This window comes from Delphinus delphis, chromosome 2, assembly GCF_949987515.2.
Source record: "Delphinus delphis chromosome 2, mDelDel1.2, whole genome shotgun sequence".
Classification (NCBI taxonomy): domain Eukaryota; kingdom Metazoa; phylum Chordata; class Mammalia; order Artiodactyla; family Delphinidae; genus Delphinus; species Delphinus delphis.
Window position 1 is genome coordinate 87,763,989 of NC_082684.1, and position 22,012 is coordinate 87,786,000.

Below are 22,012 nucleotides of genomic sequence, written 5' to 3' on the forward strand. Positions count from 1 at the left end.
ACTGTAATTAATGCCGAACATATAGCAACAGTTAGCCTGGTATAATGCAAAGAGCAATGATGTTAGAGACCAATGACCCGAATTCAAGCCTAATTCTGTCTCAAACAAGATATGGGATTTTGAGAAAGTTTCTGGTACATCTTTGTGTCTTGGATTCCTCATCTGTAAAACTGTGTTGCTGAGACGATAATATGAGACTAAGTATGCAAAAACAATTTGTAAGAGAGCTACTATATCTAACCCAGACCGTGCTTGCTGTCAGTAACAGCATAAGTTATCATTCATTGTGGGCAGCTTCTGGACTTTCTACTTGGAAGCCCAGTTCAAGGCAAAAGCAGCAGTGAGTTTAGGAACAGAGGCTCATACATTCTGAAGTTCTTTCCATTAGTGAAAGCAGTAACCTTGGAGACCAGGCTGGTACCACCTCTTTCAGTCATAAAACTTAGTTTCTCTTGCTTTCCCCCGTAATGTTTGGGGCACCACAATTTCATGGTCTTTTTCTTTCTTGTTATTGTTTTCTCTCCACATCGTTAGCACAAGCAAGAAAACCTACTGAAGCAAATACAAAATCTAGTCGCCCCTTCTGCCCGCAGCTCACCTAAGTTTTCCTTACATAGCGGTCGCAACCTCAGATGTCCTCAAAAGCAAAAACTCTCACGAGGGCCATGGCATGGTAGGCACTCCCTTGACCATGGGTCAAGGGGATTGAGCAGGTAAAAGCCGAAGGGGCTCCAGTTCAGGTATACAAGTACTAACCCAGACCGCCAAAATCATCACAACACTCTTCCAGACAGAGATAACCCTCGCGAGATAAGACTGCGAAGAGCGAGAAAAGCCCACTTTCTCGCGAGAAGAGGGGGCGTTGGCGGAAACTAGGAAATGGCCCCCTTGGCGACCCAGACCCAGCCAATGGGCGGGGCCAGAGTTAAATCCACCCCCTTCCGGCTCTTTTCCCCGCCCCCTAACCCTGAAGTGTTGGACCTGGAGTTCGGGCAGCTGGGTTCTCCTGGTTCCGCCCAGCTGGTGCGGGGTCTAGTTCAGCGCCTGCGGAACGCGCTGTGGCAGGATTTGAAGGGGGGGGCGGGGAGGGGCCTGCGGCTTGCGGCCCCGCCCCCTTCTCCGGCTCGCGGGCGGGCGAATCGGCCCGCCTCCGGCTTCAGCCGGCCCTGGGGCCGTGTACCCCAGGCAACTCAGCCACCTCGGCCTGAGCGTCTGCCTGCAGGCGTCGGCGCCGAGGCATCGGAGTACAGCCTGATTCGGCCCCATGGTGGGTTTCGGGGCGAACAGGCGGGCCGGCCGCCTGCCCTCCTTCGTGTTGGTGGTCCTGCTGGTGGTGATCGCGGTCCTCGCCTTCAACTACTGGAGAATCTCCTCCCGCCACGTCCTGCTTCAGGAGGAGGTGGCCGAGCTGCAGGGCCAGGTCCAGCGCACCGAGGTGGCTCGCGGGCGCCTGGAGAAGCGCAATTCGGACCTGCTGCTCTTGGTGGACTCGCACAAGAAACAGATTGACCAGAAAGAGGCCGATTACGGCCGGCTCAGCAGCCGGCTGCAGGCCAGGGAGGGCCTCGGGAAAAGATGCGAGGATGACAAGGTAAGGACGAGCCCTCTCCCCTCAACCCCCAGTTTTTTCCAGCTCCGCGGTGGGGGTGTTCGCCCAGCCGTGGCTGCCTTATGCCTTCCAGAATTGAAGCCTCGGAGGCTCCCCTTACCGCTAACAACCCTATTTCTGTCGGACTTTAACCGGTTTAATCACTGCTACATTTTCCAGTCCCTGCCAGATGAAACTGGCTGTAAGTTTTGGTTCTCAAGAGTGGCCTGTGTGTGGATGCCGCCTCTTCTCCAAGCTCAGCTGCTGAGCTGGCAGTAGTAATCATCTGGCCTATGTGGTCGGCCGCCTTATGTTTACAGATACACAAATCTGGAGGCTGCCGGATTTGGTGTGTTACCTTATCCTTTATTCCGTGCACACTGATTATTATTAATTAATTTATTTAAAGGATGGGGCCTCCTCTAACTCCTCTATTTACGATGGTCACCATATATTTTTAAAAGCAGTCTGAGTTTTCTTACATCTCTATAGGGCTATGTATTAAGCAAAGAGTCGGATATTACTGCCTTTTTTGTGATGAAAATGTTATGATGGGCTCTGGAGCCATATGTGAGCCACTTGTGACTTGGACATAGATAATCCAAAATTATGTACTCAGTTTGAATGGTTAGTGAAATTAGCCGAAAAGGTAGAACCTAGAAATAAGTTCTAAGCAACAGAATCTCATGTCATTGTCCTGATTGATCTTGAAAGGAAATAAAAATGAAATTTTGTATGCCTGACTATTAGGGTTGGTGTTGGAAGGCCATACTAAGTTTAAATTTTAAAAGTTTAAAGCTAGACTGTAATTAGACCCACCGCTGAATAGTCTTTGTTCTCACCAGCATATTGGGAACTATGTTATTAACTTATGACCTATGCAACTTCTGTTGATTTACCACAGTAAATTTCTGGGTGGGATAAGTAGATGCCTTTCTTTCTGGACCCTCTTTTGGTAGTCTTCACACTTTTTTGTGTGTGTTCCTATTATAAGTTTTTATTTTGTATATTAAAATCATTTGTAGTAAGTCATTATAAATTAAAATCTCCTGAGCTCCCAACTTCCTTATTGTCACCGACCTCTACCTTGTTTCTTATTTCATGAAGGTTGAAGCCCTCAGGTAAGTGCTTTTCTATGACCTACACCTTCACCATAACAGACAGCTTCTGAGAGGGGCAAGAGCTCAGCAAACTTACAAACATACTACATCCTGAACTCTACAGACTGAAAAATTCTCTTGGGTGGAATAGGCAGAAATCCATGAAATTTTGTAGTATTAAAACAAGGTCTTCAGTCTTGGAATGGTTAGGCATACTATTCAAATTCTCTCCAATCTGGAAAGAAAGATAAGTCTTTTTTAGTAATTTATACTCAGGATTCCATTTCTTCCATCTACTGGACTGTAATTTCAGTTTCTTTCAGTAGGTTTTCACTTTTACCTTCAACCATATGTAGGTGTTTGCTGTTCTAAAATTTTTTTATTCTTCCATATACTCCCTTCTCCCAATCAACCAATGTCTTTTTTTTTTTTTTTTTTTTGCGGTACGCGGGCCTCTCACTGTTGTGGCCTTTCCCGTTGCGGAGCACAGGCTCCGGATGCGCAGGCTCAGCGGCCATGGCTCACGGGCCCAGCCGCTCCGCGGCATGTGGGATCCTCCTGGACCGGGGCACGAACCCGTGTCCCCTGCATTGGCAGGCGGACTGTCAACCACTGCGCCACCGGGGAAGCCCCAACCAATGTCTTTTTAAATTTTCACTGCTAAACTCCGGTTATGGGTGGTCTATAAATGTTTCATCTATTTCTTTTTTCATCCCCATCCTAATTTTTTTATTCTGTATGCCATCCTTCTTTCCTTCTCTTTTCTGAAGCTATTCTCTTGAAGGTCACAGGTGTCAGTCTTCCTGGTCAAATCCAAAAAAACATTTTTATTCTCATTCTATTTAATTTCTCAGTAATTGATTGTCTCTAGCTTTTTGGAAACTATCTCCTTTCTTGCTTCTGTATCATTGAACTCTCTGGCTTTGCTTCCTGCCTTCTTCACTATATTCTTTGATGGATTTTTTTTTTCCCCCCTCCAACAGTGTAATAGTAATGGACTTTATTCTTGGACCTTTGCTTTCCCCTTACAGCAGTATTTCTCAAGGTGGTGTTAAACAGAATGCTGTCCTAGAAATTGTTTGTAGATGGTCAGGAGAAAAGCCTTCTTGGAATTCATAATGCCTGCTAGCATATAAAGGCTCTGAGAAATGTATTAGTAAAGAAGCCTATTTAATTTTGTTTAACTTAGTCTCTATCAGTTAATTTGATCACCGACTACTGTTTTCATGGCCTACTTGTTACCATGGTACAGAAAAATGTAGCAAAGCACACTAGTTTGGGAAATGTTGCCCCAGGTATCTTAACTATTGTTTGGCTAATATTCTATGCAGCTGGCTCACAAATCTGTACCTCTTCTTTGCATGTCAATTTTATATTTTGAACTAGCTATAGCATCTTCGTTGGAGAGCTTGTGAGTGTATGTTCCTGGGGTTAATGAGGAGGCTTTGAGTTACTAATAGAAAGGGTTGTCTTGGTCTAGATGAACTATAGATGAAATTTGTCCTTCAGAGGTGTTTCCTTTATTCCTGCTACTCCCTCAATAGCTGAGAGGAGGGATTTATTTTCTATAAATGATATAAAATCCCTTTGGGTGGTGATAGTGTTGAAGTAAATTTGACAATTAAAAGTGTCTTCCATTTTGAAATAGACTTGTTTTAATGTTTAATCATTAATGTAGTCTCTTTAAAGTAAAGGCTCTCTCTGCCTTTCAGGGTTTTTACCTATAGTACACACTGGTGCTGGCCCCCTCAATAATCATTTATACCCCCTTTGTTTGGTATATATCCTTCTCTGTGACTCAGGGGTAAGTCCTGATTGGTTTAAACTGATTATGGTAATTTCATTATTCCCAGTGATTAGTTTAGGAAGGGGCTGGCTAGTGAGTCATGAAGGGAAGTTTCCTTGCTCCTTAAAAGAGTCATACTTGCACCTCTGTGGTTATCTTACCCCAAATCAAAAATCTCCAGTCTAATCATAAGAAAGCATCAGACAAACTCATATTCAGGGACATTCTACAAAGTACCTGAGCAGTGCTCTTCAAAATGAAGAGATGGTCTCTTCTGCCAGATAGTGTTGCTTCTGCACGTGATACCTGAAATTGAGGCAACCGGAGTGCCACGAGAGTTAGCTAAGGAATGGCTGAGGCACTGAAGATGGCAGAGTGGGGTGTTACAATAGAATATTGGCACTCGTTATGTGAGATAAAAAAATTTCCATATTGTTTAAGCCAGTCAAGTTGAGAGTTCCTTAGCTGCAGCCTAAGTAAGGTATCCTGACTGACAATGAGAATATTTTCTCATTGTCACCGTAGTGTCTGAGATGTAGGTTAAATCTTATGTGTCCCCAGGGCAATGTGGGCAGTGACCTCAAATCTGCACGTGGTTTGGGGTTCCTCAAGGGTCTTTATCTTAAGTATCAACAGTGGTGTTTGGTTGCCTGACTAGGTACTTGCTTCACAGTTTTTTGGAGACCAGGATCTTATGGCGGCATCACCTCCCTATATACCCTTTCCCCCTCCACTCCATAGATGTTCCACACCAAAAATCCCTTTGCCCTGATGAGCTAGCTGCCTTAGGTATGATGTGTTTTGAGGGGGTGTTGGCAAGGCAGTCCTTGCTCCGGCTACCATTTTTTTTTTTAACTCTTATTTTAGAACATTTTAGATCTATGGAATTATTGCAAAGATAGTACAGTTTCCTCATACCCCACACCTAATTTCCCCTGTTATTAATATCCTACATTAATATGGTGCATTTGTCATAATTAATGAATTGCTATTGATACATTATTAATAACAAGTCCATACTTTATTTTGATTTTCTCAATTTTTCTCTAACGCCCTTTTTCTGTTCCAGGATCCCATCCAGGGTTCCACAGTACATTTAGTTGTCATGTCTCTTTAGTCTTCTTTTAGTTGTGACAGTTTTTCAGACTTTGTTTTTTATGATATTGAAAGTTTTGAGGATCACTGGTCAGGTGTTTTGTAGAATGTCCCTCAGTTGGGATTTGTTTGATGCTTTTCTCAGGATTAGACTCAGGTAATGGTTTTGGGGAGGAAGACCACAGAGATAAAGTGCCATACTCATCGTATCAAGGGAACATCTCTCAAAATGACTTATCACTAGATGTTAACCTTGATCACCTGGCTTGAGGTAGTGTTTGTCAGGTTTCTCCACTGTAAAGTTACTCTCTTTTTCTCCTTTTCCATGCTGTACTCTTTGGAAGGAAGTTACTATGTGCACTTAATGAATTGGGAGTTATGTTCTATCTCCTTAAGGGCAGAGTATCTATATAAATTACTTGGAATTCTTCTACATATAAATTACTTGGACCTTTATCTCTTCTCCCTTATTTATTTATTCAGTCATTTATTTATATCAGTATGGATTCATGGATATTTATTTTATACTTTAGGTTATAATCCAGTGCTACTTTATTTTGTTGCTCAAATCGTTCCAACTTTGGCCATTGGGAGCTCTTTCATTTGCCTCCTGTATCCCTCTGACATAATACCCCATCATTGTGACAAACCCCTACTTTCTGGCACTACAAGATGCTTCTGGCTCATCTTATATACTTCCTGCCCCAGTCCTAGACTCCTTCTCCATGGAGCCCTAGTTCCTTTTATTGGAAAATGGTATTAGAGACCAAATTCTAGGTGCTAGGTGTACTCATTGCAACTGTCAGGCTATCTTTGGGAATCTAGGAATCCCTGCTCCACAGGAATCGGAAAGGTGACATTGGACATCTTCTAATTTATTATTCTATCCTGCCATTTTCAGTCTGTTATCTGGGCTGTTAGAACACAGAAATTCTTTAAGGGAGCTTGAAATTGTCCATGGAAGTGAGAAATAAGCTCCACTTCTTTGGGATTCCCCCCACATTTACCTTATTTTTTTGCCTTCCTCCCTAAGGAGTTTCAGCCTAGAGGGGTGTATTAGTTGGTTACGGCTGCCGTACAAAATACTACAGACTGGTTGGCTAAAAACAACAGAAATTTATGTTCTGATGTAACATAAACTCTGATGGAGTCTAGAAGTCCAAGGTTGAAGTACCAGCAGGTTGGTTTCTTCTAGAGCCCCTCTCCTTGGCTTGCAGATGGCCACCTTCTTGCTGCTTTTTCATCTCATGGTTGTCCTGTGCTCCTGCATCCCTGAGGTCTCTTCCTCTTCTTATAAGGACACCAGTCGTATTGGATTACAGTCCCACCCTAATGGCCTCATTTTAACTTAATTACCTCTTTAAAGACCTTATTTCCAAATAGGTTTCATTCTGAGGTACTGGGCGTTGAGACTTCAGTATATGGGTTTTGGAGGAATACAGTTCAGCCCATAACAAGGGGGAATCAGTGACATACACACTGCTTTTTCTTTCTTCTTTCTGCGAGAAAGACCCTTTCTTCTATTTCCTAGGTGTTGGTTATTTCTCTTTTCCTAACTTGAATTCTTCCTGCCTGTATCTTGTACCAAAGTTATGTGATCCAGGTGGGCCAAGTCAAGCTCTTGATAAATAAAAGAAGCTGTTAGAATGTAGAAAAAGACCTTCCCCAAACTGTTGTTTTATTACAGATGAAAAAAAAAGTCAGTTTTTAGGTTTGAAGCTGAACAGTAAATGACCTCTTTTTCCCTTTAACAACCATAATCCTCCTTGATGGCAGTAATATATTGTACCTTTGCTTGAATAGGGGAAAGGTCATGTGCCAGAAAGGAGGGTGGGTAGCATATTACTTTTTTTTTCCCAAAAAAATCCTCGTTGCGTTTGTGTGTGTACACAACACTCATACACATACCAAATAAGTATATGTAAAAACCCTAGCACAGAGTAGATGTTCATTACCATGGTCTCAAATCCTGGCCTGCCATTTGCTATGTGTAGAACCCCGGGCAAATCACTTAACTTCTCTGTGCCTTGGTTCCGCATCTGTAAAATAAGGACAGTAATAGTTAGCTCTCTCACTCTTGTGAAGTTTAAGTGAATAAATTCTTTTAAATGTTTAGAACAATGCCTACCACATAGTAAAAAAAAAAAAAAGAAATGTTTAATAAGTGTTATGTTAGCTATTACTATTCTACAACCTCTTCCTTATTTCTGTCCTGACTTCTTTCCAGGATGGGATTCTGTCTGGGTTCCTGCTTAAGATCCGTCCCAGCTCTAGCCAGCCTGCCTCACCCTTTGCTCCTGGTTGTCTGACTCCACCCCTGCCACCTTTCCTGGTCCACTTCTAATTAGGCTTAGTTAACTCCTCTCATACTTGTCTCAGCTGACTCCCTGAAGCCTGCCTTTCCCTCTGTAATTTGAAGATCAGCCTTGTACAGTTCTTTAATATGCTGCACATGAAAATTCCTACCTTTGCCTCTGCCTCCCCCATCATAATCTGGCCAAATTCTAGCTGTTGTTTAATTGCTACCTCAAATTATTCATAAGCCATACAAAACTCATACCTCCTCTCCAAACTATATATCCCTTTCCTACCTTCTTGGTCTTTATAAAGCTCATGCAACTATTATTAAGGTGGAGGTTAGAAATTTTGGTGTCATCTTTGATTCCTTCAGCATCTCATATTCAGTGAAGGTGCAGAGGAGTTACTTGATCAGATTGAGTTTATAAAAACATCACTCTGGTTGCAGAATAGAGAATTGATTGGAAAGGAAACAGGAGCTTCCTAACTAGCCTCCTTGCCCTGGACTCTATTTCTTTCAGTTAGTTCTCCCCCTTAATCAAACCTGATCTTCCTCAAACCTTACTTTCAGAGTAGTTGTAACACTCACTGTGTCAAATCAGAATTCTGCTGTCTAACCTTTAAGGTCTTCCATGGAGTGCCTCCATCTACCTTCGTCTCCCAGTCTCCTGACCCAAACTGTGTTCCAGACATGTTGCTTTGCTTACCTTTGTCTCCCCACCTGCCTTTCTGTGTCATATTAATTTCTGTTTCTGTACCTTTGTTCCTGTTAATGACTCTTACCTCTTTTCTGTTTCTCTGTTATACTAATCTTTTGGTACTTCGACCATGAAGCCCTCTGGGACTTCTGACCTGGAGTATGCTTTTTTTTTTTCTTTGTACACAAGTAACATTTATTGTTTGAGCCACACTAATTTATTTTGTTTTTCATTTTTCACTAATAGTTTCTTAGATGTTGACTTTGTCTTCTCAACAAAATCTTAAGTTGCTTGAGGAAGGACCATATTTTAAAAATTTTCCAATAATCTCTTGATAGTCCTTAGTGCTGATACAAAGTGTTATGGGTTACTGGATTAGAGTGGACCCTAATCCAATTTCTTGTGTCCTTATAAGAAGAGGAAATTTGGATACATAAAGAAATACAGGGAAAAAAAAAAAGAAATACAGGGAAGAAGGCCATGTGGAGATGGAGGCCTTGATTGGAGTGATGCATTTATAAGGTAAGGAATGCCAAGGATTGTCAGCAACTGCTAGAAGCTAAGAAAGCGGCAAGGAAGGATCCTCCTTTACGGCCTTCAAATAGAAAGCATGGCCCTACAGACAACTTAATTTTGGACTTTTAGCCTCCAGAATTGTGAGAGAAAATTTTTGGTTGTTTTAGTCACTGGGTTTGTGGTACATTGTTATAATGGCTCTAGAACAGCGGTCCCCAACCTTTTTGGCACTAGGGGCCGCATTCGTGGAAGACAGTTTTTCCACAGACGGGCGGGGGGCGGGGTATGGTTCAGGCGGTAATGTGAGCGATGCAGAGCAGGAGATGAAGCTTCGCTTGCTCGCCCACCGCTCACCTGCTGTGTGGCCTGGTTCCTAACAGGCCGTGGACAAGTAATGGTCCGTGCCCCGGGGGTTGGGGACCCCTGCTGTAGAAAACTAATATAAGATTCAATAAAAACTCTGGCGGACTTTTAAAAGTTATTTTATTTTTTTGTAGCAACTGACAAGCTGTTTCTAAAATGTATATGGAAGTGCAAATAACCTAGAATAGCCAAAACAATTTTAAAAAGAACAAAGTAGGAGGACTTATACTCCCTGATTTCACAACTTATTATAAAGATATAGTAATCAAGACAGTGTGGAATTATTGAAAAAAAATAGGCATATAAATCACTGGAACGGAATAGAGTGCAGAAATAGACACACAGATATATGGTCAATTGATTTTTGGCAAAAGTGCCAAGACAATTTAATGGGGAAACATTTCAACGAAAGATGTTAAAGCAACTGGATATCTTTACGGTGGTGGGGTGGGTGGTGGTGTTGTATACTGTTGTGCTGCTTCACAACATATACAAAATTAACTTGAAATGAATCATGGACCTTAAATGTAAAAGTTGAAACTATAAATCTTCTAGAAGACAACACAGGAGAATATTTGTGACTTTGTATAGGCATGGATTTTGAGGGCGCAAAAAGCATGAACCATACAGAAAAAAACAGATAAATGTGACTATCAAAATTAAGAACTTTCCTCCTCAAAAGGCACTATTTAAAAAAAGAAAGAAAGAAAAAGCAAGTCATGGGTTGGAAGAAATATTCACGATACATTTATCTGATAGAAGAATTATATCAAGGCAGTCTTCTGTACCAGGACCCAGCCCACCCATCAACAGGGCAGCACCAGCCCTAATACCCTCTTGGCCCCAGCCCTGCCCACCAGTGGCCAACACCGCTCCTAGACCACCAAGGCCCTATAACCAGACCCTGGGAACTCCACTCAGCCCACTAGCAAGTCAGCACTAGCCCCTGGCACCCCCTGGGCCACAAACCCAGCCACCAGCAGGCTGATACCACCTTGGACCCCTTAGCCAGCTACCCCAGGATCCAGCCCCACTCACCAGTGGGCCAACACCAGCTTTGGGACACCCTGGACCCTGCAGCCAGCTGTGTCAGGAACTGGCCCCACCCACCAGTGGGCCAACACTAGTCCTAGGACCCCAGGGCCCTCAGCTAGTAGCCCGTGACCCAGCCTCACCAACCAGTGGCCAGCAGCCTCCATACAAGGCACAGCCTGGTAGCCAACAGGGCTACCAGGGGCCAGCTACACCTACCAGACTGCCTGCAGTAGACAGACCACCACAACAGAAGGGCCCGTGTAGCCCACATAGGGGGCACCCCTAGAGCATATAGCTCTGGTGACCAGAGGGGAGTGTGCTGCTGGGACGCATAGGACATCTACAAAAGTCCACTTTTCCGAGGTTGGGAAATGAAACCAACCTAACAGATACTTAGAAATAAAAACAGTAAATTAGGCAAAATGAGGCAACAGAGGAATATCTTCCAAATGAAGGAACAAGATAAAACCCCAAAAGAGATAAGTGAAGTGGAGATAGGCAATCTACCCAACAGAGAATTCAAAGTAATGATTGTTAAGATGTTCAAGGAACTTGGGAGAAGATTGGATGAGCAGATGTTTGAAGTTTTTAACAAGACTTAGAAAATATAAAGAACCAAACAAAGATGAAGAATACAATAACTGAAATGAAAAATACACTGGAAGGAATCAACGGGAGATTAGATGATACAGAAGTATGGATCAGTGAGCTGGAAGACAGAGTAGTGGAAATTACTGAAGCTGAACAGAAAAAAGAAAAAAAAAGAAATGAGGACAGTTTAAGAGACCTCTGAGACAACATCAAGCATACTGACATTCATGTTGTGTGGGTCCCAGAAGGAGAAGAGAGAGAGAAAGGGACAGAAAACATAATTGAAGACATTATAGCTGAAAACTTCCCTAACCTGGGAAAGGAAACAGACATCCAGGTCCAGTAAGCACAGAGAGTCCCAAACAGGATCAACCCAATGAGGACTACACCAAGACACATTGTAATTAAAGTGGCAAAAATTAAAGATAAAGAATGTTAAAAGCAACAAGGGACACACCAGTCAGAATGGCCATCATCAAAAAATCTACAAACAATAAATGCTGGAGAGGGTGTGGAGAAAAGGGAACCCTCTTGCACTGTTGGTGGGAATGTAAACTGATACAGCCACTATGGAGATCAGTATGGAGGTTCCTTAAAAAAACTAAAAATAGGGCTTCCCTGGTGGTGCAGTGGTTGAGAGTCCGCCTGCTGATGCAGGGGACGCCGGTTCATGCCCTGGTCTGGGAAGATCCAACATGCCGCGGAGCGGCTGGGCCCGTGAGCCATGGCCGCTGAGCCTGCGCATCTGGAGCCTGTGCTCCGCAACGGGAGAGGCCACAACAGTGAGAGGCCCGCGTACCACAAAAAAAAAACCCAAAAAACAAAAAACTAAAAGTAAAATTACCATATTACCCAGCAATCCCACTACTGGGCATATACCCAGAGAAAACCATAATTCAAAAAGACACATGCACCCCAATGTTCATTGCAGCACTATTTACAATAGCCAGGTCCTGGAAGCAACCTAGATGCCCATTGACAGACAAATGGATAAAGAAGATGTGGTACATATATACAGTGGAATATTACTCAGCCATAAAAAGGAATGAAATTGGGTCATTTGTAGAGATGTGGATGCATCTAGAGACTGTCATACAGAGTGAAGTAAGTCAGAAAGAGAAAAACAAATATCGTATATTAACACATATATGTGGAACCTAGAAAATGGTACAGCTTAACCGGTTTGCAGGGCAGAAATTGAGACACAGATGTAGAGAAAAAACGTATGGACACCAAGGGGGGAAAGCGGCGGGGGTGTGGGAGTGATGAATTGGGAGATTGGGATTGACATGTATACACTGATGTGTATAAAATGGGTGACTAATAAGAACCTGCTATATAAAAAAAATAAATTAAATTTAAAAAAATAATGCTTATGCAGTGAAACCTCAATTAAAAACTCTGAACAGTGAAGTTTGGGGAGGTTCCTCATTGATGAATATATTGACGTACTGGAGTGCACCCTGACTCCACAGGGATGGATGCTCTTGCACCCTCTTCTCCCCCATTCTGTTGCCCTACGTACCTCTTCATCTGGCTATTCATTTGGATCCTCTATAGTAAAAGGGCAATCACAAGTTTACTGCTTTTCTTGAGTTCTGTGAGGTATTCTAAAATATTTCCGAACCTGAGGAGATCATGCAAATCCCCCAATTTGTAGACAGCCAGACAGAAGTGTGGGTTTCTTGGAGATACCTGAAAATTGTGGCTGGGGTCTGATATGGGAAGGGGTAATCCTGTGGGACTGTGTCCTTAACTTGTGGGGACTGTGTTAACTCTGGGTAGTTGGGTAGTTAGTGTCAGAACTGAATCAACCCAGTCAGCGTCAGAGAATTGGTGTTGAAATGTAATCACATATCCCAGCCTTCCCCACCCACCCATGTCACCAAGGATACAGTACACCTCACAACTGGCCTGAGTTCAGTTCTGTCCAACAAAGCTTTCCTGAACACCCAGACATACCAGGAGCTGGGAAGCATGCTGAAAATAAAAAGATTAATCAGCCACAGTTCCTGCCCTTAAGGAGCTCATGGCCTAGCCAATATAAGTAAAGTCATAGGGTATGGGTAGAAGAGTGCAATGTATGGGGCTATAGAGATACATCTCTAAAAAGCACAGCTATCAATTTAAAAATGGGCCAAGGAGCTTAACAGACATCTTACTTAAAAAGATACACAGCTCCTTACTTACAAGGAGCTTAACAGACATCTTACTTAAAAAGATACACAGATGACAAATAAGCATATGAAAAGATGCTCCATATCACATGTCATCGGGAAACGCAAATTAAAACAACGAGATACCACTACATACCTATTAGAATGGCCAAAATCTGGAACACTGATAACACCAAATGCTGGTGAGGACATGGAGCAACAGGAACTCTCATTCATTACTGCTGGAAATCCAAAATGGTACAGATACTTTGGAAGACAGTTTTGGGGTTTCTTACATTTGTACCATCGTACCATCCCAGCAATCGTGTTCCTTGGTATTTACCAAGAGGAGTTGAAAACTTATGCCCAGACAAAAACCTGCACACATACATTTATATCATTTCACTCATAATTGCCACAACTTGGAAGCAAACAAGATGTCCTTAAGTAGGTAAATGGATAAATAAACCGTGGTACATTTAGACAATGGAAGAATATTAATTAAAAAGAAATGAAACTTAAGAGGGAGGAGATATGGGGATATATGTATATGTATAGCTGATTGACTTTGTTGTAAAGCAGAAACTAACACACCATTGTAAAGCAATTATACTCCAATAAAAATGTTAGAAAAAAAGAATAGAAAAAAAAAGAGGGAGGGGATATGGGGATATATGTATATGTATAGCTGATTCACTTTGTTGTAAAGCAGAAACTAACACACCATTGTAAAGCAATTATACTCCAATAAAGATGCTAAAAAAACCCAAAAAAGGTCACGAAGAACCTAGGGGCAGGACAGGAATAAAGACGCAGACCTACTAGAGGATGGACTTGAGGACACGGGGAGGGGGAAGGGTAAGCTGGGACAAAGTGAGAGAGAGGCATGGACATATATACACTACCAAATGTAAAATAGATAGCTAGTGGGAGGCAGCCACATAGCACAGGGAGATCAGCTCGGTGCTTTGTGACCACCTAGAGGGGTGGGATAGGGAGGATGGGAGGGATGGAGATGCAAGAGGGAAGAGATATGGGGATATATGTATATGTATAGCTGATTCACTTTGTTATAAAGCAGAAACTGTCACACCATTGTAAAGCAATTATATTCCAGGAAAGATGTTAAAAAATAAAATAAAAGCAGCAAGGGAAATGCAACAAGTTATATGCAAGGGAACTGCATATAGAGCTGACTTTTCAGCAGAAACCCTGCAGGCCAGGAGGCAGTGGCACGATATATTTAAAGTGATGAAAGGGAAAGACATACAACCAAGAATACTCTCTCTGGCAAGGCTTTCATTCAGATTTGATGAAGAGATCAGAAGTTTTACAGACAAGAAGAAGCCTTGAGTTCAGTACCACCAAACTAGCTTTACAGAAAAGTGTTAAAGGGACTTCTCTAAGCGAAAAATAAAAGACCACCACTAGAAACCTGAAAATTACAAAAGGAAAAGTCTCTTTATAAAGGCAAATATACCATAATGGTAGTAAATGAGTCATGTATGAAGCTAGTAGGAAGGTTAAAAGACAAAAGTAGTAAAATCGTATATATTTGTAATAAGCAGTTTAAGGGATACACAAAAGAAAAAGGTGTAAAATATGGTGTCAGAACCAGTGAATGTGGGGACAGGGAGTAAAAATGCAGGGTTGTTAAAATGCGTTTGAACTTAAGAGATCAGCAACTTAAAATAAGCATATCTATACATAGATATAGATTGTTATGTACAGTGTGGAAAATATAGTAAATAACTATGTGTTATCTTTGTATGGTGACATAGTGTAAGTAGACTTATTGTGGTGATCATTTTGAAATGTATAGAAATGCCGCATCACTATGTTGTGCAACAGGAGCTAACACAGTGTTGTAGGTCATTTATACTTCAAAAACAAGCAAACAAACAAACTCATAGTAAAAGAGATCAGATTTGTGGTTACCAGAGGGAGGGGGTGGGGGAGGGGAAATTGGGTGAAGGTGGTCAAAAGATCAAAATAAACTTCCAGTTATAATACATCCAGTATGTACTAGGGATGTAATGTATAACATGATAAATATCAGTAACACTGCTCTATGTTATATATATGAACATTGTTAAGAGAGTAAATACTAAGTTCTCATCACAAAAAAAATTTTTTTTCTATTTCTTTCATTTTATATCTATATGACATGATGGACACTCACTAACTTATTGTGATAATCATTTCATGATGTATTGTAAGTCAAATCATGCTGTACACCTTAAACTTGTACAGTGCTGTATGTCATATATCTGACTAAAACTGGAAGAAAAAAATTTTACCAGAGTATATAAAAAGCCTTTACATGGGCTTCCCTGGTGGTGCAGTGGTTGAGAGTCCACCTGCCAATGCAGGGGTCACAGGTTTGTGCCCCGGTCCAGGAAGATCCCGCATGCCGCGGAGCGGCTGGGCCCGTGAACCATGGCTGCTGAGCCTGCACGTCCGAAAAAAGCCTTTACAACTCAATAATAAGACAACCCAATTTTTTAAAATGAGAAGAAATTTGAACAGACGTTTCATCAAAGATTTATGAATAGCAAATAAGCACATGAAAAGATTCTCAATAAAATTAGTCATCAAGAAAATGCAAATTAAAGCTGCAATGAGACACCACTACATATCCATTAAAATGACTAATACAAAAAGACTGACAATACCAAGTGTTAGTGTGGACGTAGAGTAGCTACAACTCTCATATACTGCTGGTGGGAGTATAACATGGTGCAACCACTTTAGCAAACTACTTAACAGTTCCTTATAAAGTTAAATATAACTTTAAAGTTAAGTATTTATGTTATAAATATGACCCAGCCATTTCACTCTTAGGTATTTGCCGAAGAGAAATGAAAACATATGACCACACGAAGACTTATACACATATACCCCTAGTCGCTATATTCACAAAAACCAAAAACTGGAAAAACCCAAATGTTCATCAGCGGATGAATGGATAAACAAATTGTGATAAATTCATATAGCAGAATATTACTCAACAATAAAAAGGAATGAATTATTGATACACTCAACAACATAGATGAATCTCAAAACATTATGCTGAGTGAAAGAAGACCAATGTAAAAGAGTACATACTTGTGATTCCATTTATATAATTGTCTAGAAAAAGCAAACTAATCCATAATAGTAGAAAATAGAACAGTTGTTGCTTGAAGCCAGAGGTGGAGGGAGGGAAGACGAAGGGGCAAGAGGAAACTTTGAGGGGGTGGTAAAAATGTGCTATATCTTGATTGTAGTGGTGGTTACACAGATGTATAAAGTTATCAGAAGTCATCAAATTGCATACTTTAAATAGATGCAGTCTACTGTATGTAAATTATACAAGAACTAAGTTGTTAAAAAATAAAAATTAAAACATGCAGTAGAACTGTGGGAAAGCCAATCAATGGCTTCCTATTGCCCTTAACATAGCTCACAGATATTTTCACAGTATGGCTTCAGCCTTGCAGTCCAGTATCAAATATTATTATTCTTTTAGCTCCCTCCACACCACATACTGAATTTTCAGATCCTCAAACTTTCCATGTTTTTCCCTATTCTGTGCTTTGAAACATAGTGCCCTACACTCAGAACCCTCTTCTCATCTCTCCCAAGCTCCTTATTCCTTCAAACCTCTCACTAATTCTTTACCTCACTAAAGTCTAATCTTTCTTAGGACTCAACTAAAACTCTCTCAGAAATGTCTTCCCCAACCCCTTAAGCGATGTTAGGACCTCCCCTCATATTCCCTGCTAGATTGTAAACTCCGTAGGTATACTGTATCTGTCTCTTGTTCATTTGGTCACTGCTGTATCCACAGCATGTAGCACAGGAACTGACCCCAAATAGAGGCTCAAATATAAATAAAGAAATGAAATTGGGGTTAAAAATGGAAGCACAGGGTATATAAACATTGAGTGGGAGAGGGATCAGATGAGAGGAAATGGGTGTTATTGAAGCTAAGGAGAAAAGTTACAGGAAGGAGGGACCAGAGAGATCTACAGTACAAAATGCTAAAGATAGTCAAGCTCTTAACTTAAGATAGTTAAGAGTGGAAAATGTTAGTGGATTAGGCCTTTGTTAATCATCAAATGAGAAGAATTTTTTTCCCAAGTTGATTTAAATTAGATATGTAAGTTTGAAGTTGTAAAGAGAAAATAAATTATTTCATATTAAATAGAAAAGTCTTCCTAGAGATAAGTTTTGAAGTCATCCTTAGGGGAAGGACATAGTTTGGCAGAGAGGAAGAATGGGACATGGAAGGCAACTGATCAAAATCTCTGAGGAAACACTGTTCAAAAGGAGCTACCTGGCCAGGAAAAAATAAAGCAAGAAAGTTAGATAAAGTTTTAAGAATCAGAAAGAGAAAATTGAAGCACTGTGAGAAACTAAAATTACTCCATGCCTTGCCTGTGCCAAGATGGACAAAAACTTTAGTCAAAGGGAGCGTTAATTCTCTTCCAAGTAAGAAGCCAAAATGCGGAAACCTTAGGTCTTCATTCACAAAAAACAGTTTTTGCTTTATGAAGTCACAGTTAAACAAGTACTCCCTGTTGCTTCAGAGGACATATACTACATTGCCACATTATAGAACATGAATTGTTTCTTTTCCTCTATGCAGTGGGTGGAAGGAATCTCCTTGAATGTTCTTTTAGGTTTTCTCTGCATAACTGAATCCTAGCCAACATTTTTCAAGAATCAGATAGTTTTATGATCTCCATGAAACCTCCTGGGATTACTCTGATCCTTATCATGGGAAAAAGAAAAGGCAGAGAAATATGGAAATAAGAAAGGAAGCCAAAAAAAGAAAAGTGGGGACATGTTTCTAAGAACTTTGTAGTACAGAGTATTATGTGATCAATATATTTTTGTCAGTTAATATATTAGTGTTTTAATACAAGACCAGGGAATTCCCTGGCAGTCCAGTGGTTAGGACAACATGCTTCCACTGAAGGGGGTACGGTTTCCATCCCTGGTTGGGGAACTAAGATCCTGCAAGCTGCGTGGCGTGGCCAAAAAAAAAAGACCAAATTTCTTCAAGATTAACTATACCAATGCACCCAGGAAATAAAGAAACGAACATTATTAAATGTCAAAATCTGTACTGGAGGGCTTCCCTGGTGGCGCAGTGGTTAAGAATCCGCCTGCCAATGCAGGGGACATGGGTTCGAGCCCTGGTCTGGGGAGATACCACATGCTGTGGAGCAACTAAGTCCGTGCGCCACAACTATTGAAGCCCGTGTGCCTAGAGCCCGTGCTCTGCAACAAGAAAAGCCACCACAATGAGAAGCCCGCACACCACAACGAAGAGTAGCCCCTGCTCTCTGCAACTAGAGAAAGCCCGCGCACAGCAACAAAGACCCAACGCAACCAAAAATAAATAAATTTATAAAAAAAAATCTGTACTGGACAGGCTTTTATGTATTTCCATTAATCCTTCTCATTTTATGGTGGAAGAAACAAGCAGGTGAGAGAATGGCAGAATTCTAAACTCAAAGGTCTGTTTGATTTCAAAAGTCATTTCCAATAAAATATATTGCCACACATTATATACCTATATCTATATATTGTTTTAAAATATATAAAATTATATATTATTATATGAGTAGTTATCTTGCCGACAAATCAAATAACTTTTGAGTATTCACTATGTGTATTAATTGCCTAGGGCTGCTGTAACAAACTACCACAAACTGGATAGCTTAAAATAATAGAAATTTATTATCTCACACTTTTGGAGAGTAGAAGTCCAAAATTAAGGTGTTGACAGGGCTATGCTGTCGCTGGAGCCTCTAGGAGAAGATGCTTCTAGGTTCTGATAACTGCAAGCGTTCTTTGGCTTATGGCAGCAAAACTTCAGTCTCTGTTTCCATCTTCCATGGCTGTCTTCCCAAAATGTCTGTGTGTCTTTGTCTCTACACATGGTGTTCTCTTCCCTAATTCTGTTTTCTTTTCTAATAAGGATACTGGTCATATTGGATTAAGGCCTACCCAATCCAGTGTGACTTCATTTTAACTTGATTACATATGCAGTGACACTATTTCTAAGTAAGGTCACATTCACAGGTATTGGCGGGGGGGTTAGGACTCAAACATATCTTTTGGGGGATACAACTCAACCCATAATAAGTCTATAAATCAATTTGGAGTGAACTGAATCTTAACCATATTGAATCTTCCAATCCATAAACGTGGTATATCTATGTTTATGTCTTCTGTAAATTCTTTTTTTTTTTTTTTTTTTTTTTTTTTTTTTGCGGTACGCGGGCCTCTCACTGCTGTGGCCTCTCCCGCTGCGGAGCACAGGCTCCGGACACGCAGGCCCAGCGGCCGTGGCTCACGGGCCCAGCCGCTCCGCAGCACGTAGGATCCTCCCGGACTGGGGCGCGAACCCGTGTCCCCTGCAGAGGCGGCAGGCGGATTCTCAACCACTGCGCCACCAGGGAAGCCCGTCTTCTGTAAATTCTTGCAGCAACATTTTATAATTTTCAGTGTTCCAGACTCACATATTTTATTATGTTTATCCCCAAGTATTTCATGTATTTGATGCTATCAAAAATGGAATTGTGTCTTTTATTCCATTTTCCACTTCTTTGCAGGTGTATAGAAGTGCTATTAATTTCTATATATTGGTCATTTCCCTGCACTAGAACTTATTAGTTCTAGCACTAATGGAATCTAAGGAATTCTAAGGATTCTACAAAAAGCCATTAGAACTCATTAGTAGTAGCTTTTTTGGTAGATACTTTAAAATTATTTCTGGACAGGATCATGTCATCTGCAAATAAAGACAGTTTTTTCCCCCTTTCCAGTTGGATGCTTTTTATTTTATTTTTCCTTGCCTTATTGTACTGGCTAGGACCTCCAGTACAATGTTAAATAGAAGTGGGATTGGATATCCTTGCCGAGAGAGCATTTAACAAAATTTAACACTCATTCATGATTAAAGCTCTCAGCAAAATAGGAATAGAAGGAAACTTCCTTGTATTCATCCGGGATGTCTGTCAAACCCCCACAGCTAACATTATATTTAATGGCAAAAGACTAAATGCTTTCTCCTAAGATCAGAAACATTGAAGGATTTTAAGTAGAGGAATTACTTGAGCAAATTGAGCTTAAAACACTACTCTGGCTGCAGAATAGAGAATTGATTAGAAGGGAGAAAAAGTAGATGTAGGGAAAATAAATATAAGATTTTTATTAAAGAATTTTTTTAGTAGTACAGATGAGAGATAATGGAGTCTTCAGGTAAGCACAGTATAATTCTTAACCTGGGCAATACCAGCCTCAGGAGGCATTTTTGTTAGTACTGATGACTGGGGAGTGTTAATGGCATTTAGGTGTGGAGCCAGGAATGCTAGATGTTCTGTATTGCAGAAGAGAGTGCTAACAATGAAGGAATGTTTCACACCAAATGCCAGCGGTACAGTGATGGAGAAATACTGGGTCATTAAGGCACAGAAATGGAGAGAAATAGAATTAACAAAATTTTGTAATACATTTGATGTGTGATGGGGAGGCAAAGATGAATCCTGTGATACTGGTGATACTGGTTGTGGTGCCATGACCTGAGGTAGGAACCTTAGATTAGAAGTTAGTTTGAGAACAGTGCAATTTTAGGTTAGTCGAGTTTGAGGAATCTATTAAATATCTAGTAGGCAGTTGAAAATACACTTCTGGAACTCAGTAGAAGGACAAGCTAGGAAAAGATTTTCGTTGTTGAAGTCATAGGAATGGTCCAGGTTATAGAGTAAGATGATGAATATGTAAGACAGAGCTTTGCAGCATATAAGGGTATAGTAGAGGAGGAGCAGGTTTAAATGACTGAGAAAGAGTAGCCAGAGAGAGGAAGAAAAAGCTGGATACTGTGGTGGCATGTAGGTCAAGGGAAGGAGTTTTGAGGAAGAGTCACCAGTGTTAATTGCTGTAATTATCTACTTATGATTGTTTCTCCATAACTAGATTGTGGGCCAAATAGGGCTGTATGTTTTGTTCATCTTTGTATTCCCACAGTCCCTGTCATAATATTGCTTAATAAATGTTTAAGATTCTTGAGGAAGAGTCTATATTTCTTAATCTGCATATTGTTTTAAGTACCTGGTTTATACCTAGTTAATAAATAACTGTTGAGTGAATAACCATATCTGAACATTTATACTGGATCTGTTTTTTCATGTCTTCCAATTTTATATTGTGAATTTCTTTACTATAAAAATCTAGTCTAGGGCTTCCCTGGTGGCGCAGTGGTTGAGAGTCCGCCTGCCGATGCAGGGGACACAGGTTCGTGCCCCGGTCCGGGAAGATCCCACATGCCGCGGAGCGCCTGGGCCCGTGAGCCATGGCCGCTGAGCCTGCGCGTCCGGAGCCTGTGCTCCGCAACGGGAGAGGCCACAACAGTGAGAGGCCCGCATACTGAAAAAAAAAAAAAAAATCTAGTCTAGGGCTTCCCTGGTGGCGCAGTGGTTGAGAGTCCGCCTGCCGATGCAGGGGACACGGGTTCGTGCCCCGGTCCGGGAAGATCCCACATGCCGCGGAGCGGCTAGGCCCATGAGCCATGGCCGCTGAGCCTGCGCGTCCGCAATGGGAGAGGCCACAACAGTGAGAGGCCCCCGTACCGCAAAAAAAAAAATAATAATAATAATAAAAAAAATATATATATATATATATAGTCTAAACTTTGTAAACACTTAACATATTTGGTACTATGCCCTATGTATGGACTCAGTAAATATTTGATGATAGATTCAGCAGTTTGCACTGGCTCTTAAACTTTT

General features: G+C 41.2%; 1 protein-coding gene and 1 long non-coding RNA gene across 3 annotated transcripts in view; one reads left to right on the forward strand and one right to left on the reverse strand.

Annotated features, from left to right (window-relative positions):
• LOC132419677 (uncharacterized) overlaps positions 1–792 on the reverse strand; it is a 36,185-nt gene extending 35,393 nt beyond the window's left edge. The window contains exon 1 of the long non-coding RNA XR_009518224.1: positions 599–792. This is a non-coding gene — a long non-coding RNA (uncharacterized lncRNA). The remainder of the gene's footprint in view (positions 1–598) is intronic.
• Positions 793–999: 207 nt separating this feature from the next.
• Positions 1,000–22,012, forward strand: part of GOLM2 (golgi membrane protein 2) — a 112,732-nt gene continuing 91,719 nt past the window's right edge. Inside the window, exon 1 of one of the 2 annotated variants that reach the window (XM_060005147.1) lies at positions 1,000–1,591. In XM_060005147.1, the coding sequence (XP_059861130.1) occupies positions 1,265–1,591 (327 nt within the window). In that variant the 5' untranslated portion in view covers positions 1,000–1,264. The remainder of the gene's footprint in view (positions 1,592–22,012) is intronic. The other variant, XM_060005148.1, reaches the window with a different exon arrangement.